The 22,811-nt window shown below is 34.5% G+C and overlaps 1 protein-coding gene across 3 annotated transcripts; it reads right to left on the bottom strand.

Annotated features, from left to right (window-relative positions):
- Positions 1-646: 646 nt before the first annotated feature.
- Positions 647-15,056, bottom strand: Capsl_0 (calcyphosin-like protein). Of its 3 annotated transcripts, none has more exons than XM_011189733.3 (5): positions 14,846-15,056; positions 3,446-3,597; positions 1,820-1,939; positions 1,516-1,573; positions 647-1,403 (listed from the first exon to the last, which is right to left on the bottom strand). In XM_011189733.3, exons 2-5 carry the CDS (start codon positions 3,595-3,597, stop codon positions 1,089-1,091), a joined length of 645 nt encoding a protein of 214 aa, XP_011188035.1. In that variant the 5' UTR covers positions 14,846-15,056; the 3' UTR covers positions 647-1,088. The 3 variants fall into 3 exon arrangements, with proteins under 3 accessions (XP_011188035.1, XP_011188033.1, XP_011188034.1); XM_011189731.3 differs by lacking the exon at positions 14,846-15,056 and adding an exon at positions 4,722-4,865; XM_011189732.3 differs by lacking the exon at positions 14,846-15,056 and adding an exon at positions 3,822-3,992.
- Positions 15,057-22,811: the final 7,755 nt, after the last annotated feature.

Here is a 22,811-nt window from a genome sequence, read left to right as displayed (position 1 = left end):
TAGCAGTTATGAAACAGCTAAATAACATCGTCTAATCTAGATGATTATCAAAGTCACAACTGCAAATGACATAAAAGTTAGTTTTCATCTATGATATTCGTTAATTTTCGTTCTCAAAACTATCAGTCGCTTAAAGCACTTAAAGCTTAATGGTTCCAGTATAATGGTGCTACAGGCAATACAGCCCAAGAAATCATCACTTTGTTTGGAAAAACTTTTATTGATAGAATTATATCAAGGAATAATACTCACAATTGCGCATATAGATCGTGTGATCTTAATATGTTCAACTATTTTTATCAATCAATATTCGACACTTTATTGGTAATGTGGCTATGATAGAAAAAATAACCAAATGATGGTCTTCATAAGATATTGATTTGGCATATCGGGAAATAGTTCTATACAATCGGCGAGCTGTTAAGCCAAAAGAAACAAATAATTCGCTTTAAATTCCTTTGAATCCTATTAATTATTAATTCGTTTTCTATAAAAAACAAAGCTTATAGTCTAAGCGTTTTTTCCGAGTTTACTTTCATAAAAATATGCTTATAGTCTAAGCGTTTTTTCCGAGTTTACTTTCATAAAAATATGTTGTTTCAGAATGCACAAATGAATACCACAACACAATAGCAAGCTTCTCGAATTATTTTCAATATTCAATTTCTTTATTTTATTAAATGTAAATTGCCAGAAAATGTATTTGTGCACGGAAAAATTGTACGTTAATATGATGTAACAATTTATAACAAAAGATAAATACAATAGGAAATACAATGTTGCATTCATATTAAATGTAAATAAGGATTTTTTGTTTCATTATAGCAGGTTCCTAGCTAAAATTTTGTTATATGTATTAAAAGATTGCACACACACACAGTCAGGACGCAACACCTGGTTAATATTTTTTCATTTATAATTTTTTTTTAATATTTTTAGTTATATTGTTATTAGTTGTTGTAAGCCTTAAAAATGCCGGCTGCTGTCAGTTGTTGTTATTTTGTTTTTTTTTTTTTGTTGTGCTTGCAACAAGCTTTGCTTGAATTGTTATGGCAGCGCTTTTGTGATCATCTCACATTGGATTACATTTACAACTTATAAGCGCGTCGCATCACCAAATCGAAATAGGCATCATTATCGATTGAAGCGCTAATTGTTGCATAATAATTAACAAATTCCTCCTTCGTCACTTTGCCATCACAGTTGCCACGTCCGCCCTCGAAGTTATTGAGGAATTGAGTGAGTATCTCATTCTCGGTCATTTCGCCACTAAGATATTTGGGATGATCCTTCACAGAATAGACGGTCTTCAAGTCTTCAATTGTAATCTGTCCATCACCTGTGCGATCGATCTTCTTGAATGCTTTATCGATGATGTCCAGGCGTGACTGTGGCATTGGTGGCTGAGCATGGAATGAGAGGAAATGTTTGAGAAATATTTCATGTAACGCACTTACAATTTTTTAAAGCTATGTCTAATTGAAATATTTGATTTTTAAGCGGGATAATGCTTACCCGCAATTTCAACAAAAATTCAGTCATATTAATTGAACCGTTGTTATCCTCATCAAATCTGCAAATTTGTTATAGAATAGAAAGAAATATATAAATGGAAAAAATATATTTTAGCAATTAAAATGAGGCAAACGTTTGATCAAATGTCTCCTCAAAGCAGGAATGTATATTAGTTAGGTAAATAATAAATTTGTTTTATGAAGGAAAATTGGTGTAGTGCATACTTAATACTTTGTTTTTCAATTTAATATATAATATATTTATTCACCGTTCTCTTAATATTTTCTAAATGTTCTCTACTCACTTGTCAAACATATCCTTTATTTCACTCTCCGTACATTCCAAACCAGTTTCCTTGATTCCCTTACTGAACTCTTCGTAATTCAACGCCTTGCTGCCATCATCATCCATATTTCGGAAGGTTCTAAAAGAGTACCATAACATTAACTTTTCGAACGACAAATTCTTAAAGATTATCTATTATAAAACAGAATCCATCGATTTATCATAAAGATAAAAACTATTTTAAGATCATTGCTAGTAAAGCTGAGGGTTGAGTTAGTGTGTGCGCCGACCCGAGAAGTCGTATTTTAATGATAATGACTCAGAACTATCCAACGATAAAATCTTACGAAACATTTGGAATTTATTTGAATTAGGCCATCAATACATCTTGAATCTTTGATGAATTCACATTGCTTACAATTTTGACGTAGTCGTAGGTCTAGAAACGTTCTGTAGAACCAAATATGAGCTTTAATACTCAATGAAAAAATAATAACAATTATTTCAATTTAACATTTCTGGTGACCGAAACATATGGATAAGAAACGTACACTCAACTTACTATATTAATTATTTTAGGGGTTTCGGTTAGAACCTACGTACATATGTTCGTACTATTCTATTTACTCACTAATTGCATTTGCTTTACATGGATTCCTACAAGCTTTGACTGCGGCATTGGCCAAAAAAGAAACGCATTCAGTCTATAACTTTTGCGCACACAACGCTCACGAACTGCATTCATTAGGATTATTCCCTTTAAGAGCCACCATCTGCATACCACTTGCCAGCATTTTTTTACATTTTCTACGTAATTTCATTATTTTAATGCCCTGCAATGCTGGAACCTACCGATAGGTGGTTTTTGACAACAACAAAAAAACCTAAAAGTTTTTTCAAAGTAAAACCAACAAAATCACAACGAAATTCTCTGCCCAATACAGCCAGAGCAACAACAATATTGAAATAACCGACTAACCAGCTGTCAGCTAGTCAACAGTACTCTGTGGCATAGCAACATGCATTAAGTTACATGTTGCACGAATAGCAGTACTCTTGAATAGTTTATATGGCATGATGACGACTGATGAACGATTGGACAGCTGGTTGAGCAGTTGGACAGTTGGGCAGTTGAAAAAGCGGGAGGTTGGTTGGGAGTGGAGAGTATCGACCAGACGGCAGACAACTGGCAGCTGAGGGTTCTCACTTGCACGCTTGTATGGTTGCTGGGCGGCTGTGTCATCTGTCGGATTAAAATCTCCTGGTAGCGTTCAACGAAATGTTGAATATTTCATTTTATTGCATTGTATTTGCATTGAATTGCAGTTTCATTGCGGCCATCATCCGCATAGTGGGCTTGCTCTACTTGGTTTCAGCTTTGCTCATCCTCCACACCAGCAAAGGAATTTAAGGACAACTGCATTTGATATGCTTTATTTTTCCATTTTGTTTGTAAGCTTTCAATGATATGCTTTGAGGCTTCTAGTTGCAGGTCCGTTTGCAAATGCGCAATTTCACGTCTGCACTCATGTGCACTTCACCCGTGCCCAACGTTTATGATGCTCTTCCAGCAAAAAACGAATACACACATATTGATGTTTACAGTACTTGTTATACCACCTACCCTGCCCACCCCCAGAATTACCTGGCTAATCCAAGTATACCGGTTGCGCCACGACTGAAGCATTGCAAGCGTAATTTGTAGATTGGATCCTTTTCACGTCCGTCCGCCAGCTCCCGCTTGGAGCGGTTGATGAGCGAAGCCTCTTTGGAGAAGAAGTCGTCACGGCCACTCATCTGAAAATAATGCGATAAAAGAGCTTACGTTAGATTCGTTTACCCACAGCGTCCATTTTATGCGGTATTCTATGTTATTAATATTCGTTCTATTAATATTAGTGCATTGTTATTGTTGCTATTGCTAACACATAATTTTACTGCGGATTTGGTTATTATCGTTCAATTTGTCGCAATGTGTCTTTCAATCGCTACTTTTCACTTTTGCACGCCGTTTCGCTTACTTTAGTTGCTTCTTTTGCACGCTTCACTTGAATTATTTGTATTAGCAGTTGCTTTGGAAATTTGTTTTGTGTAATGCAAAGCTTTTCTCGTTTTCACAAATAAAATTTTTAATCTTCAATTTTGAAATGTCAACGATATTTTCTGTTTTGACAATTATATTTTCTGTCTATTGTACTGAAGAAAAAAGTGAACTATTTTATGTTGTAGAAAAAAAGTAAAAATAATATGCGTTTTTCGAAACTTTTTCAAATGGTTCACATATTATTTTTGGATATATGAGACCCGGTCAATACTATCGGGTAAATACTTATAAACGGCTAGTGCTAAACGTTTACCTAATTCAGGGCCTCCCACGAGAATTATCTACCCATAGGGGACTAAAAATCTATTTTGAAAAATCCATGAAATGATACTAACCTTCCATTCTGTTAGATAAATCTGTTTGATAATATAAGATTGAAGTGCCTTTTAAGCTGTCAGAAGAATAAGGAGTCCAACAAGTGTTAAGTATAGCCATTATATTTATTGAGACTCTTTTATAAATAATACGTTACATCGACTCATGACCGATTTTAGAAAACACTTTTTTGAATATTTCGAAAACTCTTCGAAAAAGTTTTTCCGGATATTACACATCTTTATCTCACTCTATTTGCAATTTTTATTTACACTATAAAAATATTTGAAATATTTAGTTAACATGTCTAGTTAACTAAAATTATTTAAATTTCGATAATCAATTAAAATTCCAATTCCTCGACGTTTTATTTAAATTCATAATATCATAGCTTCAGTTGTTAATTTTCGATTACTAATATTAAATATTCCACATAAATATAAAAAAAAGTTTTAAAGTTAAAGTTGTCACGATAAGTGTGAAGTTTCAAAAATATATTCACCTCAAGTTCACTCGTCATTTCAAGTACAATATATTTTTAATTACTAGAGACAATTTCGTAACTCTCAACTGCAGTTAAGACAGATGCGTAAGAACCGAAAGCTAAATACTGACTGTTTTTTTCCAAATATCGCAAAGTAAACCACAGTTTGTGGGAATTATTTCTTTAATAGTGGTTATGACAGCGAAAGCTGACAAATTGCACAGTAATATCACTAGTGGGCGGCTACTAATTGATCGAAGTGCTTATTTGTGCAAAGTCAATAACAAAATACAATCTAGTAATTATCGGACGTAACACATAGCCACAAATTAAATGCCCGACTTTCAAAATTAATTACGTAGCTATATAGCTTTATTAATTTATTGTTTTAGAGTTAAAGAACTCAATAATGATATGCTGAGCAAATGAAGGTAAGTGTCACGTAGTGTATATCATAATCTTACATTCATAATCTAAAAATGTTCTAGTTAAATTTTGCATTGTAATTGTAATTAAAATTGTTTATTTTTTGTGCTGTATATACATAACTAGCTGACCCCACAGACGTTGCCCTGCGTGAAATTATTTGTTTTGAAAAGGAAAGAAAGTTGAATTTAGATTGTATTGAAAAGCATTTATTTTCGATTTTTCTACATTTTTTTTCAATGTTACGCAACTTGATAAACAACATTTTTTGTTTTCTGTTCCGGAGCGTAAATGTACAGAGAAGATGTTTTTTCAACCCGTGAACACTCCTGGTCTGTGTGACCTGTTGATTGACATCGCAAATGCAAGTTTCAGAGGAAACTAATACGTTTGAACTGAAATGGCAAATCGTTGGAACTCAGAGGAATTGGTGGAATCAAGCATTCTGCCCCTTGTAAGTCCCTTTCAAAATTCTTGCAACTATCACATTATTCGATAGCTGCGTCACAATCAGGGTTCAATTACACAGTTTCGACATAATTACATAATAATGACCAATCCTACTTTAAGATGTAAATGATGCGGCGACATGTCAAGCAAATCCAAAAAATTTAGAAATTCAACACACAACTCTCCCTGAATTTGATTTGAATCGTATAGATTAAGTCATCAACATCGGTATTTTTGACAGCTAAAATTGCGCGTGCACTCAACCAATCGTAGTTACTTATAATTTTGGCCAATGTAATCAGATATACATTCGGCTTTCGTTAAAGTGAATTGACAAATGCCAGGTGGAATTGATATCAAACCATTGAAAAAATCAACCGGAATTTGTCAATTTACAATTTTTAACAGTTCTTCTGTGGTTTTATCCTGTTGCAGGAACACTCGCATATTAATGGTCAATCATATGGTTTTCACGTACCGCCACAAATACTATGACTTGAGACATTCAATTCATCCGCCGCTGTTGATTTTGGAATAACAGGAAGTATTTTTCGAAAATCGCCAGCTAACGGTATCATTGCGCAACCAAAGCGACGATTATTATTCCACAGATCTTTCATTGTTCTGTCTAGAGAATTGCATTTATCTCATATTGTTGCCAAAATCAATATTATCACGGACTTTTTTTTAGATCATTAAAAGAGAAATAATTCTTTCATACATAACTTTTGTGAATCTTGAACCGCTTTCGCAGCGCAACGAACGGAAGCCCTCAAAGAAAAATAATTTCCTCCGTATTTTACACATTTACCACTGTTTCTTCGCTCTATCGTTATTGGTCGCAGCGTGATGCTTTATAGCCTATAGCCTTCCTCGATAAATGGACTATCCAACACAAAAAGAATTATTCAATTCGAACCATTAGTTTCGGAGATTAGCGCGTTCAAACAAACAAACAAACAAACTCTTCAGTTTTATAATATTAGTATAGATTTCATGAAGTTTTGTCAACCTTTTCTTTGCTCGTAGGAAAAGTAATAGGTACAACTAAAAAGTGGTAGGTAGGATATGACTTATTAATCCATTACCATACGGAAGAGAGCTTCTTGGTAGGTGTCGTCATAATCGAATTAATATCAAAACAAGTATGGAAGGGCTAAGTTTGAGTGTCACCGAATATTTTATACTCTCGCAATTTATTTATTTAAATTTATTAATATAACAAACAATTTGACTCACATATTCGGCATATATATGATATAAAGTCCATTGAAAGTTTGAAAACGCTAAATTAAGTATATGGGAGATAGGGGAAGTTATGACCCGATTTCACTCATTGTTGGCATGGAGACATATTATTAGAAGAAACATATTCCCTCAATTATCAATTATCTCAAAATAGATCACCTTTACATTTTAACGCCAGAATACTGTGCCAAATACCCCTGCTGGTCGTGAAAATTTCCCGCGTGTAGACGTAGTACTTAGATGTGGTATTTCAATGTTTCAATGTGAAGGGTTACTGTTGTTCTGTGTTTGGGTTTCTAAACACCGTCTAATAGCCTTTTCACACAACCAAATTAATTGATCAATTAAAATTTTGATCGAGAAACCAGTTATTATCCTTCACACTGTCGGCTACTCAATAATCGATCAGCTGTTACACATTTTGGTTTTTGCTTTTCATAAGAAGTTGGTAAGTTTCATCAGCTGACTGTTATTTTTAGCAGCGACATCTACCGTCGTGTAGCGTGAACAACAACTCGCGGACAAAGAACGTATATATAATTACAAAAACGGTCTTAGTCGCAGTGTTGCATTTCATTTTCAAGTCGATTAAAGTGCAATTCAACAAGTGGCGGCTTATGCCACTTATGATTTGAACAAATGTCTCTGGCTCTGTTTACCCCGTTTACGCCAATTTTCGATGAGCCGATGAAGCATTTCAGTTATAAAATCGTTTTATAGCGCTCCTATTGATAATAACATATCCTGCCCCATCATCATAGCATCCCGAAAAAAATACAGTTTGGTGGGGTTTATAGGCCGGCGGCGTCATTAAACCGTACTTCTTTCGTGATGATCATTAATGTGAATGGGAATCGTTATCGTTATCATTGAACGAATAATTTTAGCCCGAATGGGATAAACAGGACGGCGTCACACACAGCGAATGTCTCCATCAATTTATTGAAAACCAAGTTTAGTGAACGTATGTAAAATTGTAGCAGTATCGGCCGATTCATGGTTGAAAACCTTCTTCTTCTTAATTCTAACTGTTCGACATGCATTAGAATTTGAAGGTATTTTCAAATAATCAAAACAAAGTAGGAGAAAACGAGTCTAAGCTCTAGTTTGGTCCTAGGCGCTGTGAATTTTTTTATTAAAATGGACCATGCTAGCAATTTTATTTAAATTTTTTGTTTCTATTTGAAAGTGTAAGATTTATATGCTCTTTCTCTTTCTTGCTTCAAGAGAAGCACAGAATGCAACAGGTAGTAACTAATAAGCTACAAGCAGAATGTTGTGATTGAGCTGAGCTATGTAATTGCCATTAAATCAAATGAAATAGCTCAATTTTCAGTATGAACTACTTGCATATTACCACACTCTCATATTTTACTTAATTACAAGCACTATTCATGCCAACCTTGCAATTACTATACTTGGGCTCAACAGCATAACAGAGAGCCTTCTAATGTTGTTGTTGACTTCAACTAGTAAGGAAGTATATATCTACATATATATGTGTGAATGGGTGTATAGTAGGCACTTCTACTTGTGGCCTACTTGTCTACTTGATACAAACAAGTATTGACTTAAACGGAGGTCAAACCACTCACGGAGAAACACGACAATCTTCGCTAGTAATTATAATAAATACATACAAATTATTGGTTGTGCTCTCAAAGAGTTAAGGCCAAATTTTGATATGATTCAATTGAATGTGACTAAGCCTGCGACACTAACATTCGAACTTAATATGTTGAAACTAAAGACACTTTGCTGCATGCATGCGCACTTGCCTGCTTCAATTGCAGACCAATGGAATTGCATAAATAATTTACATGCGCAATTGTAATCAAATAGTCTCTGCAATAAATAAGTAAAACTCGATTAAATGTTACAACTTAAAGCAATTTACGGTAAATGTACGGCTATGTAGGCGCATGCAAGAATGGCTCAATCAATAAAATATAAAAATGTTTATTCATATCTATATACACATTTGTATCACAATGAGTGTGTCTCATTTGTTATCAAGATATACAAAAGCATGTCAATATTTATGCCCTACAAGCATTTCTGTGTCCGCGCGCCTGAAAGCATGCTACTCCCCAATGGCAATTGTCTCTTTGGTGTGTGTGTACGCGACACAAATTAAATCAGACGGATGTGTGTATATACATACATCATGTAATTTATCGATTTCATGCTATCTGTCACTAGATAGTGTTTGTGTTCATTTGGGTAAGAGTTTTATAGTGCACAGTATAAAACGTGTCAATATTGGCATGCAAATTATATATTATATATAAGTACATTAACATTCTCCTGAGGGACGAAATTATGCGAGCATTGTCAAAGCCATGCCAAAATTTTATTACTACACCTTTTTAAGTAATACAGTAAGAATTACATACGTTTCTTCTAATTGTCATTAAAGAATTCTTAAAATATTATATTAGGTACAATAAAATAGTTCTATATTGTAAATCTGCTATTTATAGTTTATGGGGTTATATACAGTTAGAATTTTCAAAAAATCGATTATTATACTCTCGCAACCTGTTGCACAGAGTATCATAGTTTTGTTCACATAACGGTTGTTTGTGTCACCAAGAAATATAAGAGTTAGATATGAGGTTATATATACATAAATGATCAGGATGACGAGTAGATTTGAAATCCGGATGTCTGTCCGTCCGTCTGTCCGTCTGTCCGTCTGTCCGTGCAAGCGATAACTTGAGTAAAAATTAAGATATCTTAATGAAACTTGGAACACATGTTCCTTGGCACCCTGAGGAGGTTGCTTTCGAAAATGGGCAAAATCGGTCCACTGCCACGCCCACAAAATGGAGGAAACCGAAAACCTATACAGTGTCATAACTAAGCCATAAATAAAGTTATGAAAATGAAATTTGGAACATAGGATCCCATTAGGGAGGGGCACATTTGGATGTAATTTTTTTGGAAAAGTGGGCGTGACCCCGCCCTCAAATAAGTTTTTTTGTATATAACTCCCAAACCAATAAAGCTATATAAGCCAAACTTTCTGCAGTCGTTTCTTTTAGCCATTTCCTTATACAGTCCAAAAATGAAAGAAATCGGATAATAACCACGCCCACCTCCCATACAAAAGTTAGGTTGAAAATTACGAAAAGTGGGTTAACTCCCTAACGAAAAACGCCAGAAACACCAAATTTTACATAAGAATTGGCAGAAGAAAGCTGCACTGAGATTTTTTTACAAAATGGAAAATGGGCGTGGCGTCGCCCACTTATGGGTCAAAAACCATATCTCAAGAACTATTCGACGGATTTCAATAAAATTCGGTATATAACACTTTCTTGACACCCTGATTACACGGATGGAATATGGGCGAAATCGGTTCACAACTACGTCTACTTCCCATATAACCCAATTTTGAATTCCATCTGATTCGTTCACTTTATAATGTATTCATAAGGAACCAATGAAGCTAGCGGAATAAAACTTTACACATATACTGTATTTGAGCTGTGACATCACTTGTGGAAAAATTGTCAAAATCGGACCATGACTTTTCAAGGCCCCTGATATCAAACATGAAGAACTCAGTGCCTAAGGTTAATTTTTCACCGAAAATATAGGTAAATCCCTCAGATATTTTAATGTAATTCATTCCCTCTGAATTTTTTTCTTATAACAGTTTCTCTCTGTACCTGAAATGGTAAAAATCGGACTTCCCCCAGATCCTATATACCTAATTATAAGTAATATTAAACTAAGTGATCGTATAGTCTTCGATACATTGTATCTTGGTGGTGAAAACGAGTGAAATCGGTTCAGGAATTACCTCAGTCCCCATATACTATTTATGATGATTTTCGTTATTCTATTGAACTTTATGCCGAATATATGGGTCGAATTGTGTTGTCTTTATAAAATTACATCAATAAATTGCGAGAGTATAAAATGTTCGGTTACACCCGAACTTAGCCCTTCCTTACTTGTTTTATTTCATTTTCTTAATGTACATATATTTAAGAATACACACAGGAAATTTCATATCGTTCCGGTGAATATTTTCAAAGTTACAAGGAAGTACAAGGTCCGAGCGGCAGCGCGTTTTTCTCAAAATGGTGTTTTCAAAGTCGTTGACCAACATTACTCGAAAACGGCTAGACCGATTAGTCTCAAATTTTAACAAGACCTTCTTAAATATATTTTTTAGTAATTAATCGAAGATTTTTTCTCTCCGATAAATATTTTCTTTTATAAACAATTTAAGGCCGAAATTTCGGTGAAGAATCGATTTTTTTTTTTGAGAAACCGCCATTTTGTCAAAAAATTTTTTTATTTTGCTTATTCCTTCGATTAATTACTAGATTTAACATTATTTTAACGAAATCTGTTTGGTTTTTTAATTTCAAATGATCCTGTTCCGAGATATAGTGGTCTCCACAAAACGTCTTTTTTGAGAGGAGCTCCTATAGATCAGCTGTAGCTCTTTTTCAAATAAATATTTTTACTAGTACTAAGTCTTAAAATACAGTTTTTAACTATACCATAATATGTGTATAAATTTTTGGATCAATAAATTAAAAAGTTTTCTCAGAAAAAATTCTGGAAAATTCCCTTTTTTTTGGCCGTCTAACTGTATATAACCCCTTATATGAGATATTTTAAATAATTAGTCGGCCTTATTTGTTAAGTAAGAAACATTGTTTCATATATGTTATGGATTTAACAGAAAACAAAGCGTTCCATGTGGCTTGGAATTTTTTTAGCCTTGTCTGAAGTAATCGTCATTGAGTGTATATTTTGTTCCCGATGAATCAAGCAGCAAAGTGCGAAAATTTGCAGTGAAAATCATCCAGGTTCTGTACCACTTCAGATTTTACGTTACAAAGATTTCAAATATCACAGTAGCTAAAGGAATACTAAAATCGATAGCAACAGAACACCATTTGCTTCGAAATACCACGGAGAGGAATCACTTTAATTTGATTTCGATCAGCTTAGAATACGTTAATAGTGAATTTTATTAAAATTAGGTTTGTTAAGTTTTGGGTTGGTAGAAGTTATTCACATGTTTTGAGATTTGTCAGTCGGAAATCTTTAGTATACGAGTATTTCTTTGCGAGTTAAGGGAATTTTTTGGATTCCATTTTTTTACACAAGATGACTACATACGTAATCTTTATTGATGATTACAGTTTACAGTTAGTTGAACTACGAAATTTTTTCATCGTTTAGTGCCATGATTCCCCAAAAATATAGAAGACTGCAAATATTAAATGGAAAGTTCCTCAAAACACTCTCTCTTTACAGGGACTAAAATTTCTCTCATTCTCAAGTACGCTGGCTGTGAAACCATCCCCAATAACCGAAAATCTTCTCTCAAGCAAGATGACCTAGATAGACAAATTTATCCATATCGAAAATCTAGAATCTGAAGTAAAACAAAATAGTGAGGCTTTATTATACCCTGAACAGGGTATATTAAGTTTGTCACGAAGTTTGTAACACCCAGAGGGAAGCGTCGGAGGCCCTATATATTATATATATAGAAATGATCAATATGTTGAACTGAGTCGATTCAGCCATGTCCGTCTGTCTGTCTGTATATATACGAACTAGTCCTTCAGTTTTTAAGATATCGTTTTGAAATTTTGCTGATGTTATTTTCTCTTCATATAAGCTGCTCATTTGTCGGAACTGCCGATATCGGACCACTATATTATATAGCTGCCATACAAACTGAACGATCGGATTCAATGGCTTGTATGGTAAACTTCCGCATTTTACTACATATCTTCACGAAATTTGGTGTGAGTTATTGTTCATCGAAATAATTTAATCTCCGAAAAAAATTGTTCAGATCGGTTCACTATAGCATATAGCTGCGATACAAACTGAACTATCGGAATCAAGGTCTTGTTTTTTACTTACTTTTTCTTACGTCTTTAGATTTGCTTAAACACATAGTTACTAAAAGAAATGCACCTGTGAAGGGTATATTAGCTTCGGTACAGCCGAAGTTAACGTTTTTTCTTGTTTTAACTGAGAACAGAATTGAAACGTTTTGTGAAGGTTCACTACAACTCAGGGGGTCGTTTTAGGACATAAATTCGTGGTAAAATTTAGATTGATCAATCTGCATAGAAAGCCATTAATGGCATAATTTTCCAATAGTCTTAGCACACATTATTTAAAACTATGCATACTCGTATAAAATATAAAAAATAAATTATATTTATTTTTCCAATAGATGGCTTTAGTCAGCTGTAATCACTATATGGCGTTAAAAATAATATATTTCATTGCTAGACAGGTTTGTGTTTTTTTTGGTTAATATTTTTTGAGCAGTCGTCGAAGATGGACATCAGTAAGGAAAAAATAAGAACGATCTGAGATTGATGCGATCCGAGACAGATTTACTATATATTTTATTCTAAAACAATTTTTATTACTCTATATGAAATAATTTTCTCAAGATTCTACAAGTCAATTCTTCTTTACATCGGACTAATTAATACCAATTGATATACATACATACATATATAGACAACGTAGACACTGTAAACTACTTGAACTAGTCCCAAGGTCATGTCAATATTGACGAACATAACGACAGTGCACAAAATATGAAAAAAGAACTCAAAGATAATTGTTGTATTTGCAAGTGATAAACCATTGACACACAATAACACGAGGCGACAGAGTTAACGAACTGAAGAAGAATAGTAAACATACCATAGTAAGTGATAAAAGAACTGAGTTACTGACAATGCAATAAAAGTGATAAAAAAGCAAATAAGGACAATAAATATACCGCTATGCAGCAAAGTAAATTATGACGAAGGCAAAACAACGGATGAAGCGCATGGAGACGCAAAGAGACAATGGACAACAATTTCACACGTCGTCAACACAGTGCGGCACTGACAATAATAATGATGCTGACGACAGCAATGCGCACACATACGATACAGCGGTCGGGCCCTAATGCAGATGTCGGAATGTGTGAGTCCTCATAAAGTAAGCCATGTGCGTCAATGCGCTCGTTTGCGGAGAAATAAAGCAAATAGGTCACGTTTTTGGCGACACCATCGATTTACCATAAATTGCAAGTTAAGCACAAATCAGCAGCATAACCGAAGGGACACCACGCAAGCGGCGGCGGCGGCGGCGGCGGCAGCCACAAAGGGAAGACTGCAAACAGGCAAATAATAAAACAGGATATGCAGGGATATGCGCACGGCTGCAGAAGGCAACAATTGTGGAATTAACAAAGTCAACGAAAGCGAAATAAAATACACAAAATGAGGCAAAACGGCAACAAAAGGCCGAAAGAAAATAGTTTGTTGATGAAGAAAAAATGCCGTTAATACGAGCGACGTATGAGCGACTCAAAAAATTTAGGTATGATTTGTATTGACACTCCCCAGGGAGTGAGTGGTGCGTGCACGACTCGACGCACGGCAGTGACAGTTGACAGATAACGCGACAGCTAACACGCACAAAACACACATGCGTCTCTTTATATAATATATATGTACATAGTGCACATATATATTTATATCCATATTCAACGAAAAGTTTTTCTCGCTTTTTACACCGTTGCCTGTGGCAATGTTGCGCCTTTTTGACTTTTTCTGTCATTTCACTTTTTTGGGGTTCGTCTCAAGAGCACTGGTCAATATTTGACGATGCCGCCTGAGCCTTTGCTGTCATGGCAACACGCCCAGGCGCGCACACATTGATGCTGTCATCACTGGGCAGGTCCTGTCTGCGGCTTTTTCTTCGTCGTCCTGTGATAATATTTTTTATTTGCGTGTGCACACACAATCTACGGCATTATGCTTATGAAAATAAGTAAATAATTGTAGTAATATATGCAAGGTCAGACATTTTTCCAATACAATCGATGCGAGAATCTTTTTAATCACAAAAAAAATGATTTATAATATTTTTTGTCAGCGATTAGCAATGGAAAAAAAGTGCAATTATTATTATTTATATAGATAATTTAATAAATTACGTGCAATGCTACTCACTTTTTCGACGTCGTATGTGACTTTTTTATTAGAATTATGGAAGCTATTGCAGTCGGCAATGGAATTTAGTTACACACTAATTAATACTGTTATTTAATTAATTTACTCGTTTACTGCTACAGTTTTTTACTCGGTACAAACAGTTAATATTTTTTCCGTTGCACTTTTTATATATTCACATGTCAAAGCTACACACGCGACAATCACAATCTAGCAAAAGAAACTGAACAAACGACTGTGCGATTGCCTGGTTGGAAAGTATTCGGAGCGGCCCGAAGCAGTAAACTGTGGTGTACACAAACACAAATACACTTGGTAGAGCATAGCATAGAGACTACTCGTGTGAGTGTGTGTATCTCTCTACATTCATTTGTTGATAAATGTCGCACAACCGCCAACCAGCCAGCCAGGCAACTAGACAGTCCGCAATTACCTTTACAAAAAAAAATGCCCATGCTTTTGTACCCAACGTCAAACAGTTATGTGAGGTGTTTATAATATTGTTAAGTTAGACAAATCAAGTTCAAAATTAATATTATTGTTATATGCATTTCATATATTGTCATAAAAATACTGAAATACTCAGAAATATTAATAAGACCATTGGTATGACCACAATTTACTTTATACTCTGGGAAATATCTTAATCGGTTCGCTATTCTTCAAGTAAATGCTGAAATCCAGTTCTTCTTCACTTGATCTTGCCAATCCCTAAATCTCTAGAAAATCTTATTTTCTTTGTTACCACTACCAGAAATATATGAACTCTGTGTGCGAGAAGGTATGCAGCCGCAAGATTATTAAATACATATGAAGCATGCTATAGTTAAACCCTCATTTATAAAGTACTCTATCCCATTACTAAAGCCTGAGGTCATCTTGGTTCTATTACTAATACAATTTTCTTGCCCTTTTTGCAATCTATTTGGTTTTCAAACAAACTAATATCTTCTTTTCGCTTTCTCCATATTGAATCGCCATATTGAATATTACTTTTAGAGATCAGTATCGTAAGTCGACTTTTAAAAGCGATGGTTGCCTGCTATGGATCTAGTATTTATAGCAAGATTTTTGTGCTTATTTTACCATCTGCATTAGTGATTATGATCCCTGATCCATAGGTTCTATGGACTGATCAAACATTAAATGATATTGCTGATATGGTCCTGGTGACGATATTTTTTCTGATTCTGACAAGCCTAACTGTCACATTGTCAAATTTTTCATTGAGGTAACCATAAGCAATTCCGTTTTGATTATTCGTCGTTCCTCCAAGGGTTATATATGCATTATTTTATATGAGACTATTCAGCTAAGACTTGCTTATCTAAGACTAAACGCGCAACTTTAATCTTAATCGTTTAAAAGATTTGGGAATGATAATATTTGGACCTGTCATGTAATGGATTTACGGTTTGACCAATCTAACAACTCCTTTTGTATTTCGATTCGCTATAATTATGGAAATCAGAATCATTAGATATGTTCTTTAAGCTACGTTAACTACTTATAATCTAAAATGGTAAGTACATAAGAATTTCGGTTGGGCATGTAATTTTCTCAACCTTATTTACTTTAAAAGTAAGTACACACGCTCAGCAGTATTATACAATATTAAAATAATTTAGTGTGTGCCATGTAATTTTACTGGCAGCACTGTGCCCAGCAAGTCAGTAATGTACGAACATGTGACACAATCATTACAATGACAGCACACACATACATAGGCGTGTATATGTATTGTATGTGTATTTGATTAGTATTTGGATTTTGGCGTTACATTTTTCTCTGTTTATCTGTCTCGCCGTAGTGTCACCCATTTGTTTGGATGGAATGCTTTTTATTTTGCTGATTTTCGCTTCATATTTCTTTGAGTTTTTATTGCAGGTCGAATTTTGTTATTTGATGTTCATAACAATTTGCACAGCGTGCCTTCATCGGTTGCTTATGAACCTATTTGGCCTGTAAATAAAACTATATACGCATTAGTTTACAGTGCGAGTATTGAAGAGGTGTGTCATCGTCTGCCGAACGATAGTAAGTCAAGTGTGAAATTATGTTTGACAGAGTCTTGATTTCTGATTTATTCACTTCCATTTACAATTAATAGTTTCATTAAGACATCCGTCATTACTTCCGTTACATATTCATGGATGTTACTAGTTGTTTATTGCATTGTTTACTAATGTAAGTTATTTGTGTGTTACATATTCGTATTTACATGTTCTTTGTAGGTTAAATGGAAATAGAATAATAGAACTTGCAAGCGAATGAAATTTTAAAGTTTATTATTTTTGTTTTATTTACAATTAATGAACAGCACTATTAACATCTTTTCTATAAGGTTATACGAAAGTAATTAATTAATAATTTCTTAATTGTTCAAAAAAGTTATTTAAAGGCTTCTACTTGTCAACAGAGCGTCAAATATCACAATTTACGCTTTACATTTACATTGAAGTGAAAAAGCCTAGAATATTCCAGCACAATTTGGTTCTCATTCACATCGGTTAAACTACACTATATATCAAAATCGACTATTTTTTTTTGGTATTAGACCAAATCAAAAGATTGAGTAATAAGTAAAAAATATTAAATTCTCTGTTTTTTCGAAGTTGGCCTCAAAAATCGGAATAGTCATCTTGGAATTTCGAGCTTGTGCTCACTGGATTATTAATTAATTAATTCTATAGAACTAAATTCAAAAGAACTAATAATTCGTAATTTGTGAAATCCCTCTGACCAGTTCATATTGTACCTCCACACCATCTATTCTGCATTCCAATAAGAAGTTGCTGCATGAAAGTGCAATTTGTTCTTTGGTCTCATCTCTCACTTTACACCTACCTCGCATACCACCTCAACAAAACTCACTTGAAATACTAAAATAGCTAAGCACACTTGATGTGGAAAAAGGTGTCGCGACATTCCTACATCTCCATGTCCTTGTGCAAATCTCAAATATTTGAAAATTTCTTCATTAATATTTAAAACAACATTTAGGACAATTGTACTGCTCGCTAACTAGTTTCGCCGCTCACGCTGCCGCGCCACACAGAGCGCTCTAATTGAGGCAAACATTGCATGGGGCAGGTGAGTTGGCGACAGACTGTCGCATCGCCACATCGGCCTTATCTCAAATTTGCACTCGACCACCGCGGCAAATTCAGCAATAGAATAAGTCCGCCCCACCGCGCTCGCCCACCTATACCCGGGTAGCTGCAATTAGTTAGCAAAGCAGTGACTGCGTTGACAGGCGAGCAAAGAACAATTTCATGTTAACACACTCATAAATAATGGACTCCCAGCGGTGCAAATATTTTAACAGCACATTATGGCAGCGGGGGTGATGGAAGAAAATTATTAGGCTACGGCCCGCTGGCTGAGGTGACACCGAAAGGATAGTGAGTGCGGCGCCCAATTAATGGCGAAATGCGCTGTGACGCTCACATATTTGACTATGAGTGGGAAAATTAAGCGCTTAGCTGGAAATGAAGCCGAACAAAAGGCCCTAATACTCAAATACATACTACTACAGTTATGCAAACACCTCAGACATACATAAAAGCATACATAGTTGTGTCTTATGAAAGCGCATATACATATGTTGAGCATAAGTTGTATGTATGAACGCCTAGTTGTATGCAACATATGCCGACACACCTACACACATCCATTTAACTAGGTATGTGTGTGTGAGCTTACATTTTTATGGGCGACAAATTTATCAGTGCCAAGACGTGGACATACGATTCAGCGTAGATATAACAACGATTTGTCTTCTTTTAAGATGACAAGACAAACAGCAACAACAACAAGAACGGCGACTATGCTGTGAACAAATTGTTCCCAACAACAACAACAATAATAATAACTATCACAAAATGAAGTTCAGGAAGCATAAATTAACCGTCAAAAAGAAAAACATTTAGGTGCCGCCAACATCTATCTGCGTGAGCAATTTATATTCAGAACCGGGTGCACTATGTGTTGATGAAAATACCGTTTCGAATAGCATATAGTCGGGTTACCGGAATATTTGTTCCGGTGCTCGTTTTATACCCTTCATGATATATTTTAAATGAATTATGTTTACAAGAGTCCAGTTCATCCTTCTTCGGCAGGGCTGATTTCATGGGATTCTGACATATACTGTCTCAACTAATGCTGGCAACATTCATTCAACTAATGCTGGCCACAACATTTATTATAGGTGAAGAGGTGAATGTCACACAGAAGACAAAAGGTATCTTCTGTACGTAAACTGTAAGTGAAAAGATTAGCAGCACTTGAAATGGTCTAAAATCTGTAAAACGTCAACTGTAAGTGAAGAGAGCAGCTCTCGAAATTGTCTAAACTGGTCTAAAATATGTAAAACAAAAACTTGCTGAGAGGGAAATCGAAGAGGGACAATATTACAGTTCGTGAAGAGCGAACATTACATCAGACCTGTCTTCTCATACAAAGGCAACGTTGATTCCAAAATAATAGGGGAGGAAGCCTATGATCTTTTCAAAGCCTTGGTTTGGGGCAAACAGCTATAGGATGTTCTTTCTGAATTTGCAGTAGCTTATAAAGCTTCTAAAGCTAAGTGATATTTTCTAGGTCTGTAAAATTGTTATGTATTTTAAATAAATGCATTTTTTTCCTTTGATTGTGGTACCTTTCTGACAGATTTCAACTACACTTGTAAAGGGTATAGAAATAATGACATGGTTATACTTGTTTGTACAATTCAAATGCGTCTACCTTGAAGCTTCCATTTTTCCAACTTGTTTTTCAAGCTACATAATCGTGGAAAGCAGCATCAAATTACACGCGTGCATCAGCTAGAACTTTATGTGTCATCAAAGCACTTAATGTCAAGCTTAGTCCATCATCACACTTGCCACAGCTCTAGGCTTTCGCACGTGGGCTCAACGAACAAGTTCATATTTACAAAGACAGTATTTGTGATACGCTATTCGCGTGGCTCGCATTTGTATCGCTTAGTGTCACTGTGGCTGTCAGTGCGGCGTGCTGACTCTCAGATATGCTAAGAAACTAAAGATGAAGGATTTGCATAAATATTTTTTACAAAAATAAAATCAACATTGCTGATTTCAAATAACAAGCGAGGGCTTTCAAAGCAAAATGACATTTCCACAGCGCTCCAGCGTTGTTGTGGCGTAGAGAAGGAGTAAGTCATGTTGCCAACAAAAAATGACAGCTCTTATCTAACTGTGGTCTCCGCTTTGTTGGAAATAACATTTGCATTTGCTGTTTGTTGTTTGCTGTTGGTGTGCTACATTTTAGAATTATGAAGTGGCCGTCTGATGGTTCTACTGAATATGCAGAGTATTTATAGCGGATTATTAAAAACACGCCAATTTTATTCGGAATATTTTCAGAAATATAAACAAGTGATCCCACAGCTAATGATAAGCGAATTTTAAATTGTTGTTTTTATCAACTATTCTCTTGATTATTTTGAAGTCAGTTAAGAAATATATGAATTTATTCCGTTCAGATGGGAAGTGTAATTATGAAACGTTAGTTTATAGATGATTCTTCATAGTTTCCTATTGATTGAATGTTAAATATTTAAAAAAAATATATATGTATATACCGACGATGTAAAACTTTTTAAATCATATACGTCACATAAGGAAAGATGTTAGTTGCAAACGGATTTAAATAATTTATCTAAAAATGATTATCCAATTGAATCGTAAAAGATTTAAAACGGTGTCTTTTTCATGAAAATCTGTTGACCCATTTCCCTATGCAATAAAAACTTAAGTTTATGGACCTTAAACTTAATTTTAAGCTTCATGTTAATACAATGATTTTAAAAGTTGAAGGTATCTTTGTTAAACGTTTGTTTAAAGAATTTATAAATCCATATATTACTAGGATTCGGTAAGATTTGGCCAGTAAGGTTCCGTGATATGGAACCTAAGTTATCAAACTCATTCTGATAAGTTAGAGTCCGTTCACTTTACTACTTACTATACTCTCGCAATAAAGTTGCTAAGAGAGTATAATAGTTTTGTCCACATAACGGTTGTTTGTAACACCTAAAACTAAACGAGTTAGATATAGGGTTATATATACCAAAGTGATCAGGATGAGTGTCCGTGTGTCTGCCCGTCTGTGTGAGCGATAACATAATAAACCAAAATTTCTGCAGTCGTTTTCCCATCACGCACCATGAAAATAGTAGAAATCGAATAATAACCACGCCCACAACCCAAACAAAGGTTAACTCACAAATGGAAAACACCAGAAACAGTAAATTTTACAGAAGAAATGGCAGAATGATGTTGCACTTAGATGTTTTTAAAAATGGAAAATGGGCGTGGATTTGCCCACTTATAGGTCGAAAACCATATCTCAGAAACTACTCCACCGATTTTAATTAAATTCGGTACATAATATATAGGAACCAATGAAGATGGCGGAATAAAACTTTAAACAAATATTGTATTTGAGCTTTAACATCACTTGTAGAAAAATTGTCGATATCGGACTATAACTTTTCAAGCTCCCTGATATCGAACACATGGTACTCAGTGCTCAAGTGTAAATTTTTCACCGAAAATATCGGTAAATCCCTCAGATATTTTTATGTAATTCAGAGGAATTTTTTTTCTTGTAATAGTATGTCTCTGTACAAAAAATGGTTAAAATCGGGTCATAACCACTAAGAGCTCCCATATACCTTATATTCGGATTATCAATTTTCCGGTGGGCTTTATACCGCATATAATGGTTAATATGTCTTATCTTAGCAAAATTAAGTGACCGTATAGTCTTCAATATAGTGTACCTTGGTGGTGAAAATGAGGGAAATCGGTTTCATCTCTAAATTGCGAAAGTATAAAATGTTCCGTTGCACCTTTCCTAAATTTTTGTCACTACTCTATTTAACATACAATATGCTCTGTAAGATAAAACCCTTGAGAAACGTATGTAAATTTATTTGGTGTAATTTCTTATAAATATTTATAGTATTGCTATTGTGATATGCACAATTCGTTTGTATTTTCTAAATTTACGATGTCAAATGTTGCGCTAGGTTGAGAAACACAATTTTTGACAATAACAATAACATTTTACAACATATAATTTTGAGTTACAATATACTCGTAAAAGAGGACACGTGTAAAAGTAAATACAAATTGCTTTTTTAATGAATAAAATGATTATATTAATTGGAGAGTGTGGGTGTTAGACTGTCCTGGGAAAAAATGTGTGCTTTTAAGTAATTTGTAAAACCCAAAACATTTAAAAGGTCTTGACAGCAATCAACGCAGCAGAATGTCTTATATACGTATTTAATACATACACGTGTTCATACATAATGACAGCTGCTGAAGCCATTAGAATGACAATAGCAACAACAATAATGGAATTTATGAAATCAATAAGAACATTTACATATGTACGTATGTACAAACATATATTATATGTAAGTATATATACAATATATCAATGCTTGCTAAGCCAACGGTCAAAGCGCCAACATCACACACTGCCCAAGGGAAAGCTGGAAGCGAAAGAAAAACACAACAAAGCAAGCTTCGAATGGAAATAGCAACAAAAGTTTCGAAGTTCAAATATACATTTGTGTAAGATTATTCATATGTACATATATACCTGAACACAATAAACTATGGGGAACAATCTTATAAACACAATGAAATAATACTGAATTGCAGACTAGGAAATTGTAGTCAAATTATTAGTTCAAGTTCGAGCACCAAATTATTAAATGCATCTTGATTATGCATATTTAAATATTTACCACGGTCAGTTTTTTAATTCACTTAATTATTTAAATATCATTTTGAATGAAAATTGCAAGTTTAAAGCATGTCAAATGCAAAATTATATACTCGCATATATACATATATGTATATGTCTGTAGTTGTTCGACCACCTTCGCTTGATGTCACACATATAATTCGAAGGCTGTTGGCTA

This window comes from Zeugodacus cucurbitae, chromosome 2 (genome assembly GCF_028554725.1).
Source record: "Zeugodacus cucurbitae isolate PBARC_wt_2022May chromosome 2, idZeuCucr1.2, whole genome shotgun sequence".
NCBI lineage: Eukaryota > Metazoa > Arthropoda > Insecta > Diptera > Tephritidae > Zeugodacus > Zeugodacus cucurbitae.
The sequence above is the reverse complement of the archived record's forward strand: the minus strand, read 5'-3'. Positions and strand labels throughout refer to the sequence as shown.

Coding starts and splice junctions, on each gene's coding strand:
- Capsl_0 (XM_011189731.3), bottom strand. Junction 1,574..1,819: donor ATAAAGGATATGTTTGACAA/GTGAGTAGAGAA, acceptor ACAAATTTGCAG/ATTTGATGAGGATAACAACG. Junction 1,404..1,515: donor AATTTTTGTTGAAATTGCGG/GTAAGCATTATC, acceptor TTCCATGCTCAG/CCACCAATGCCACAGTCACG.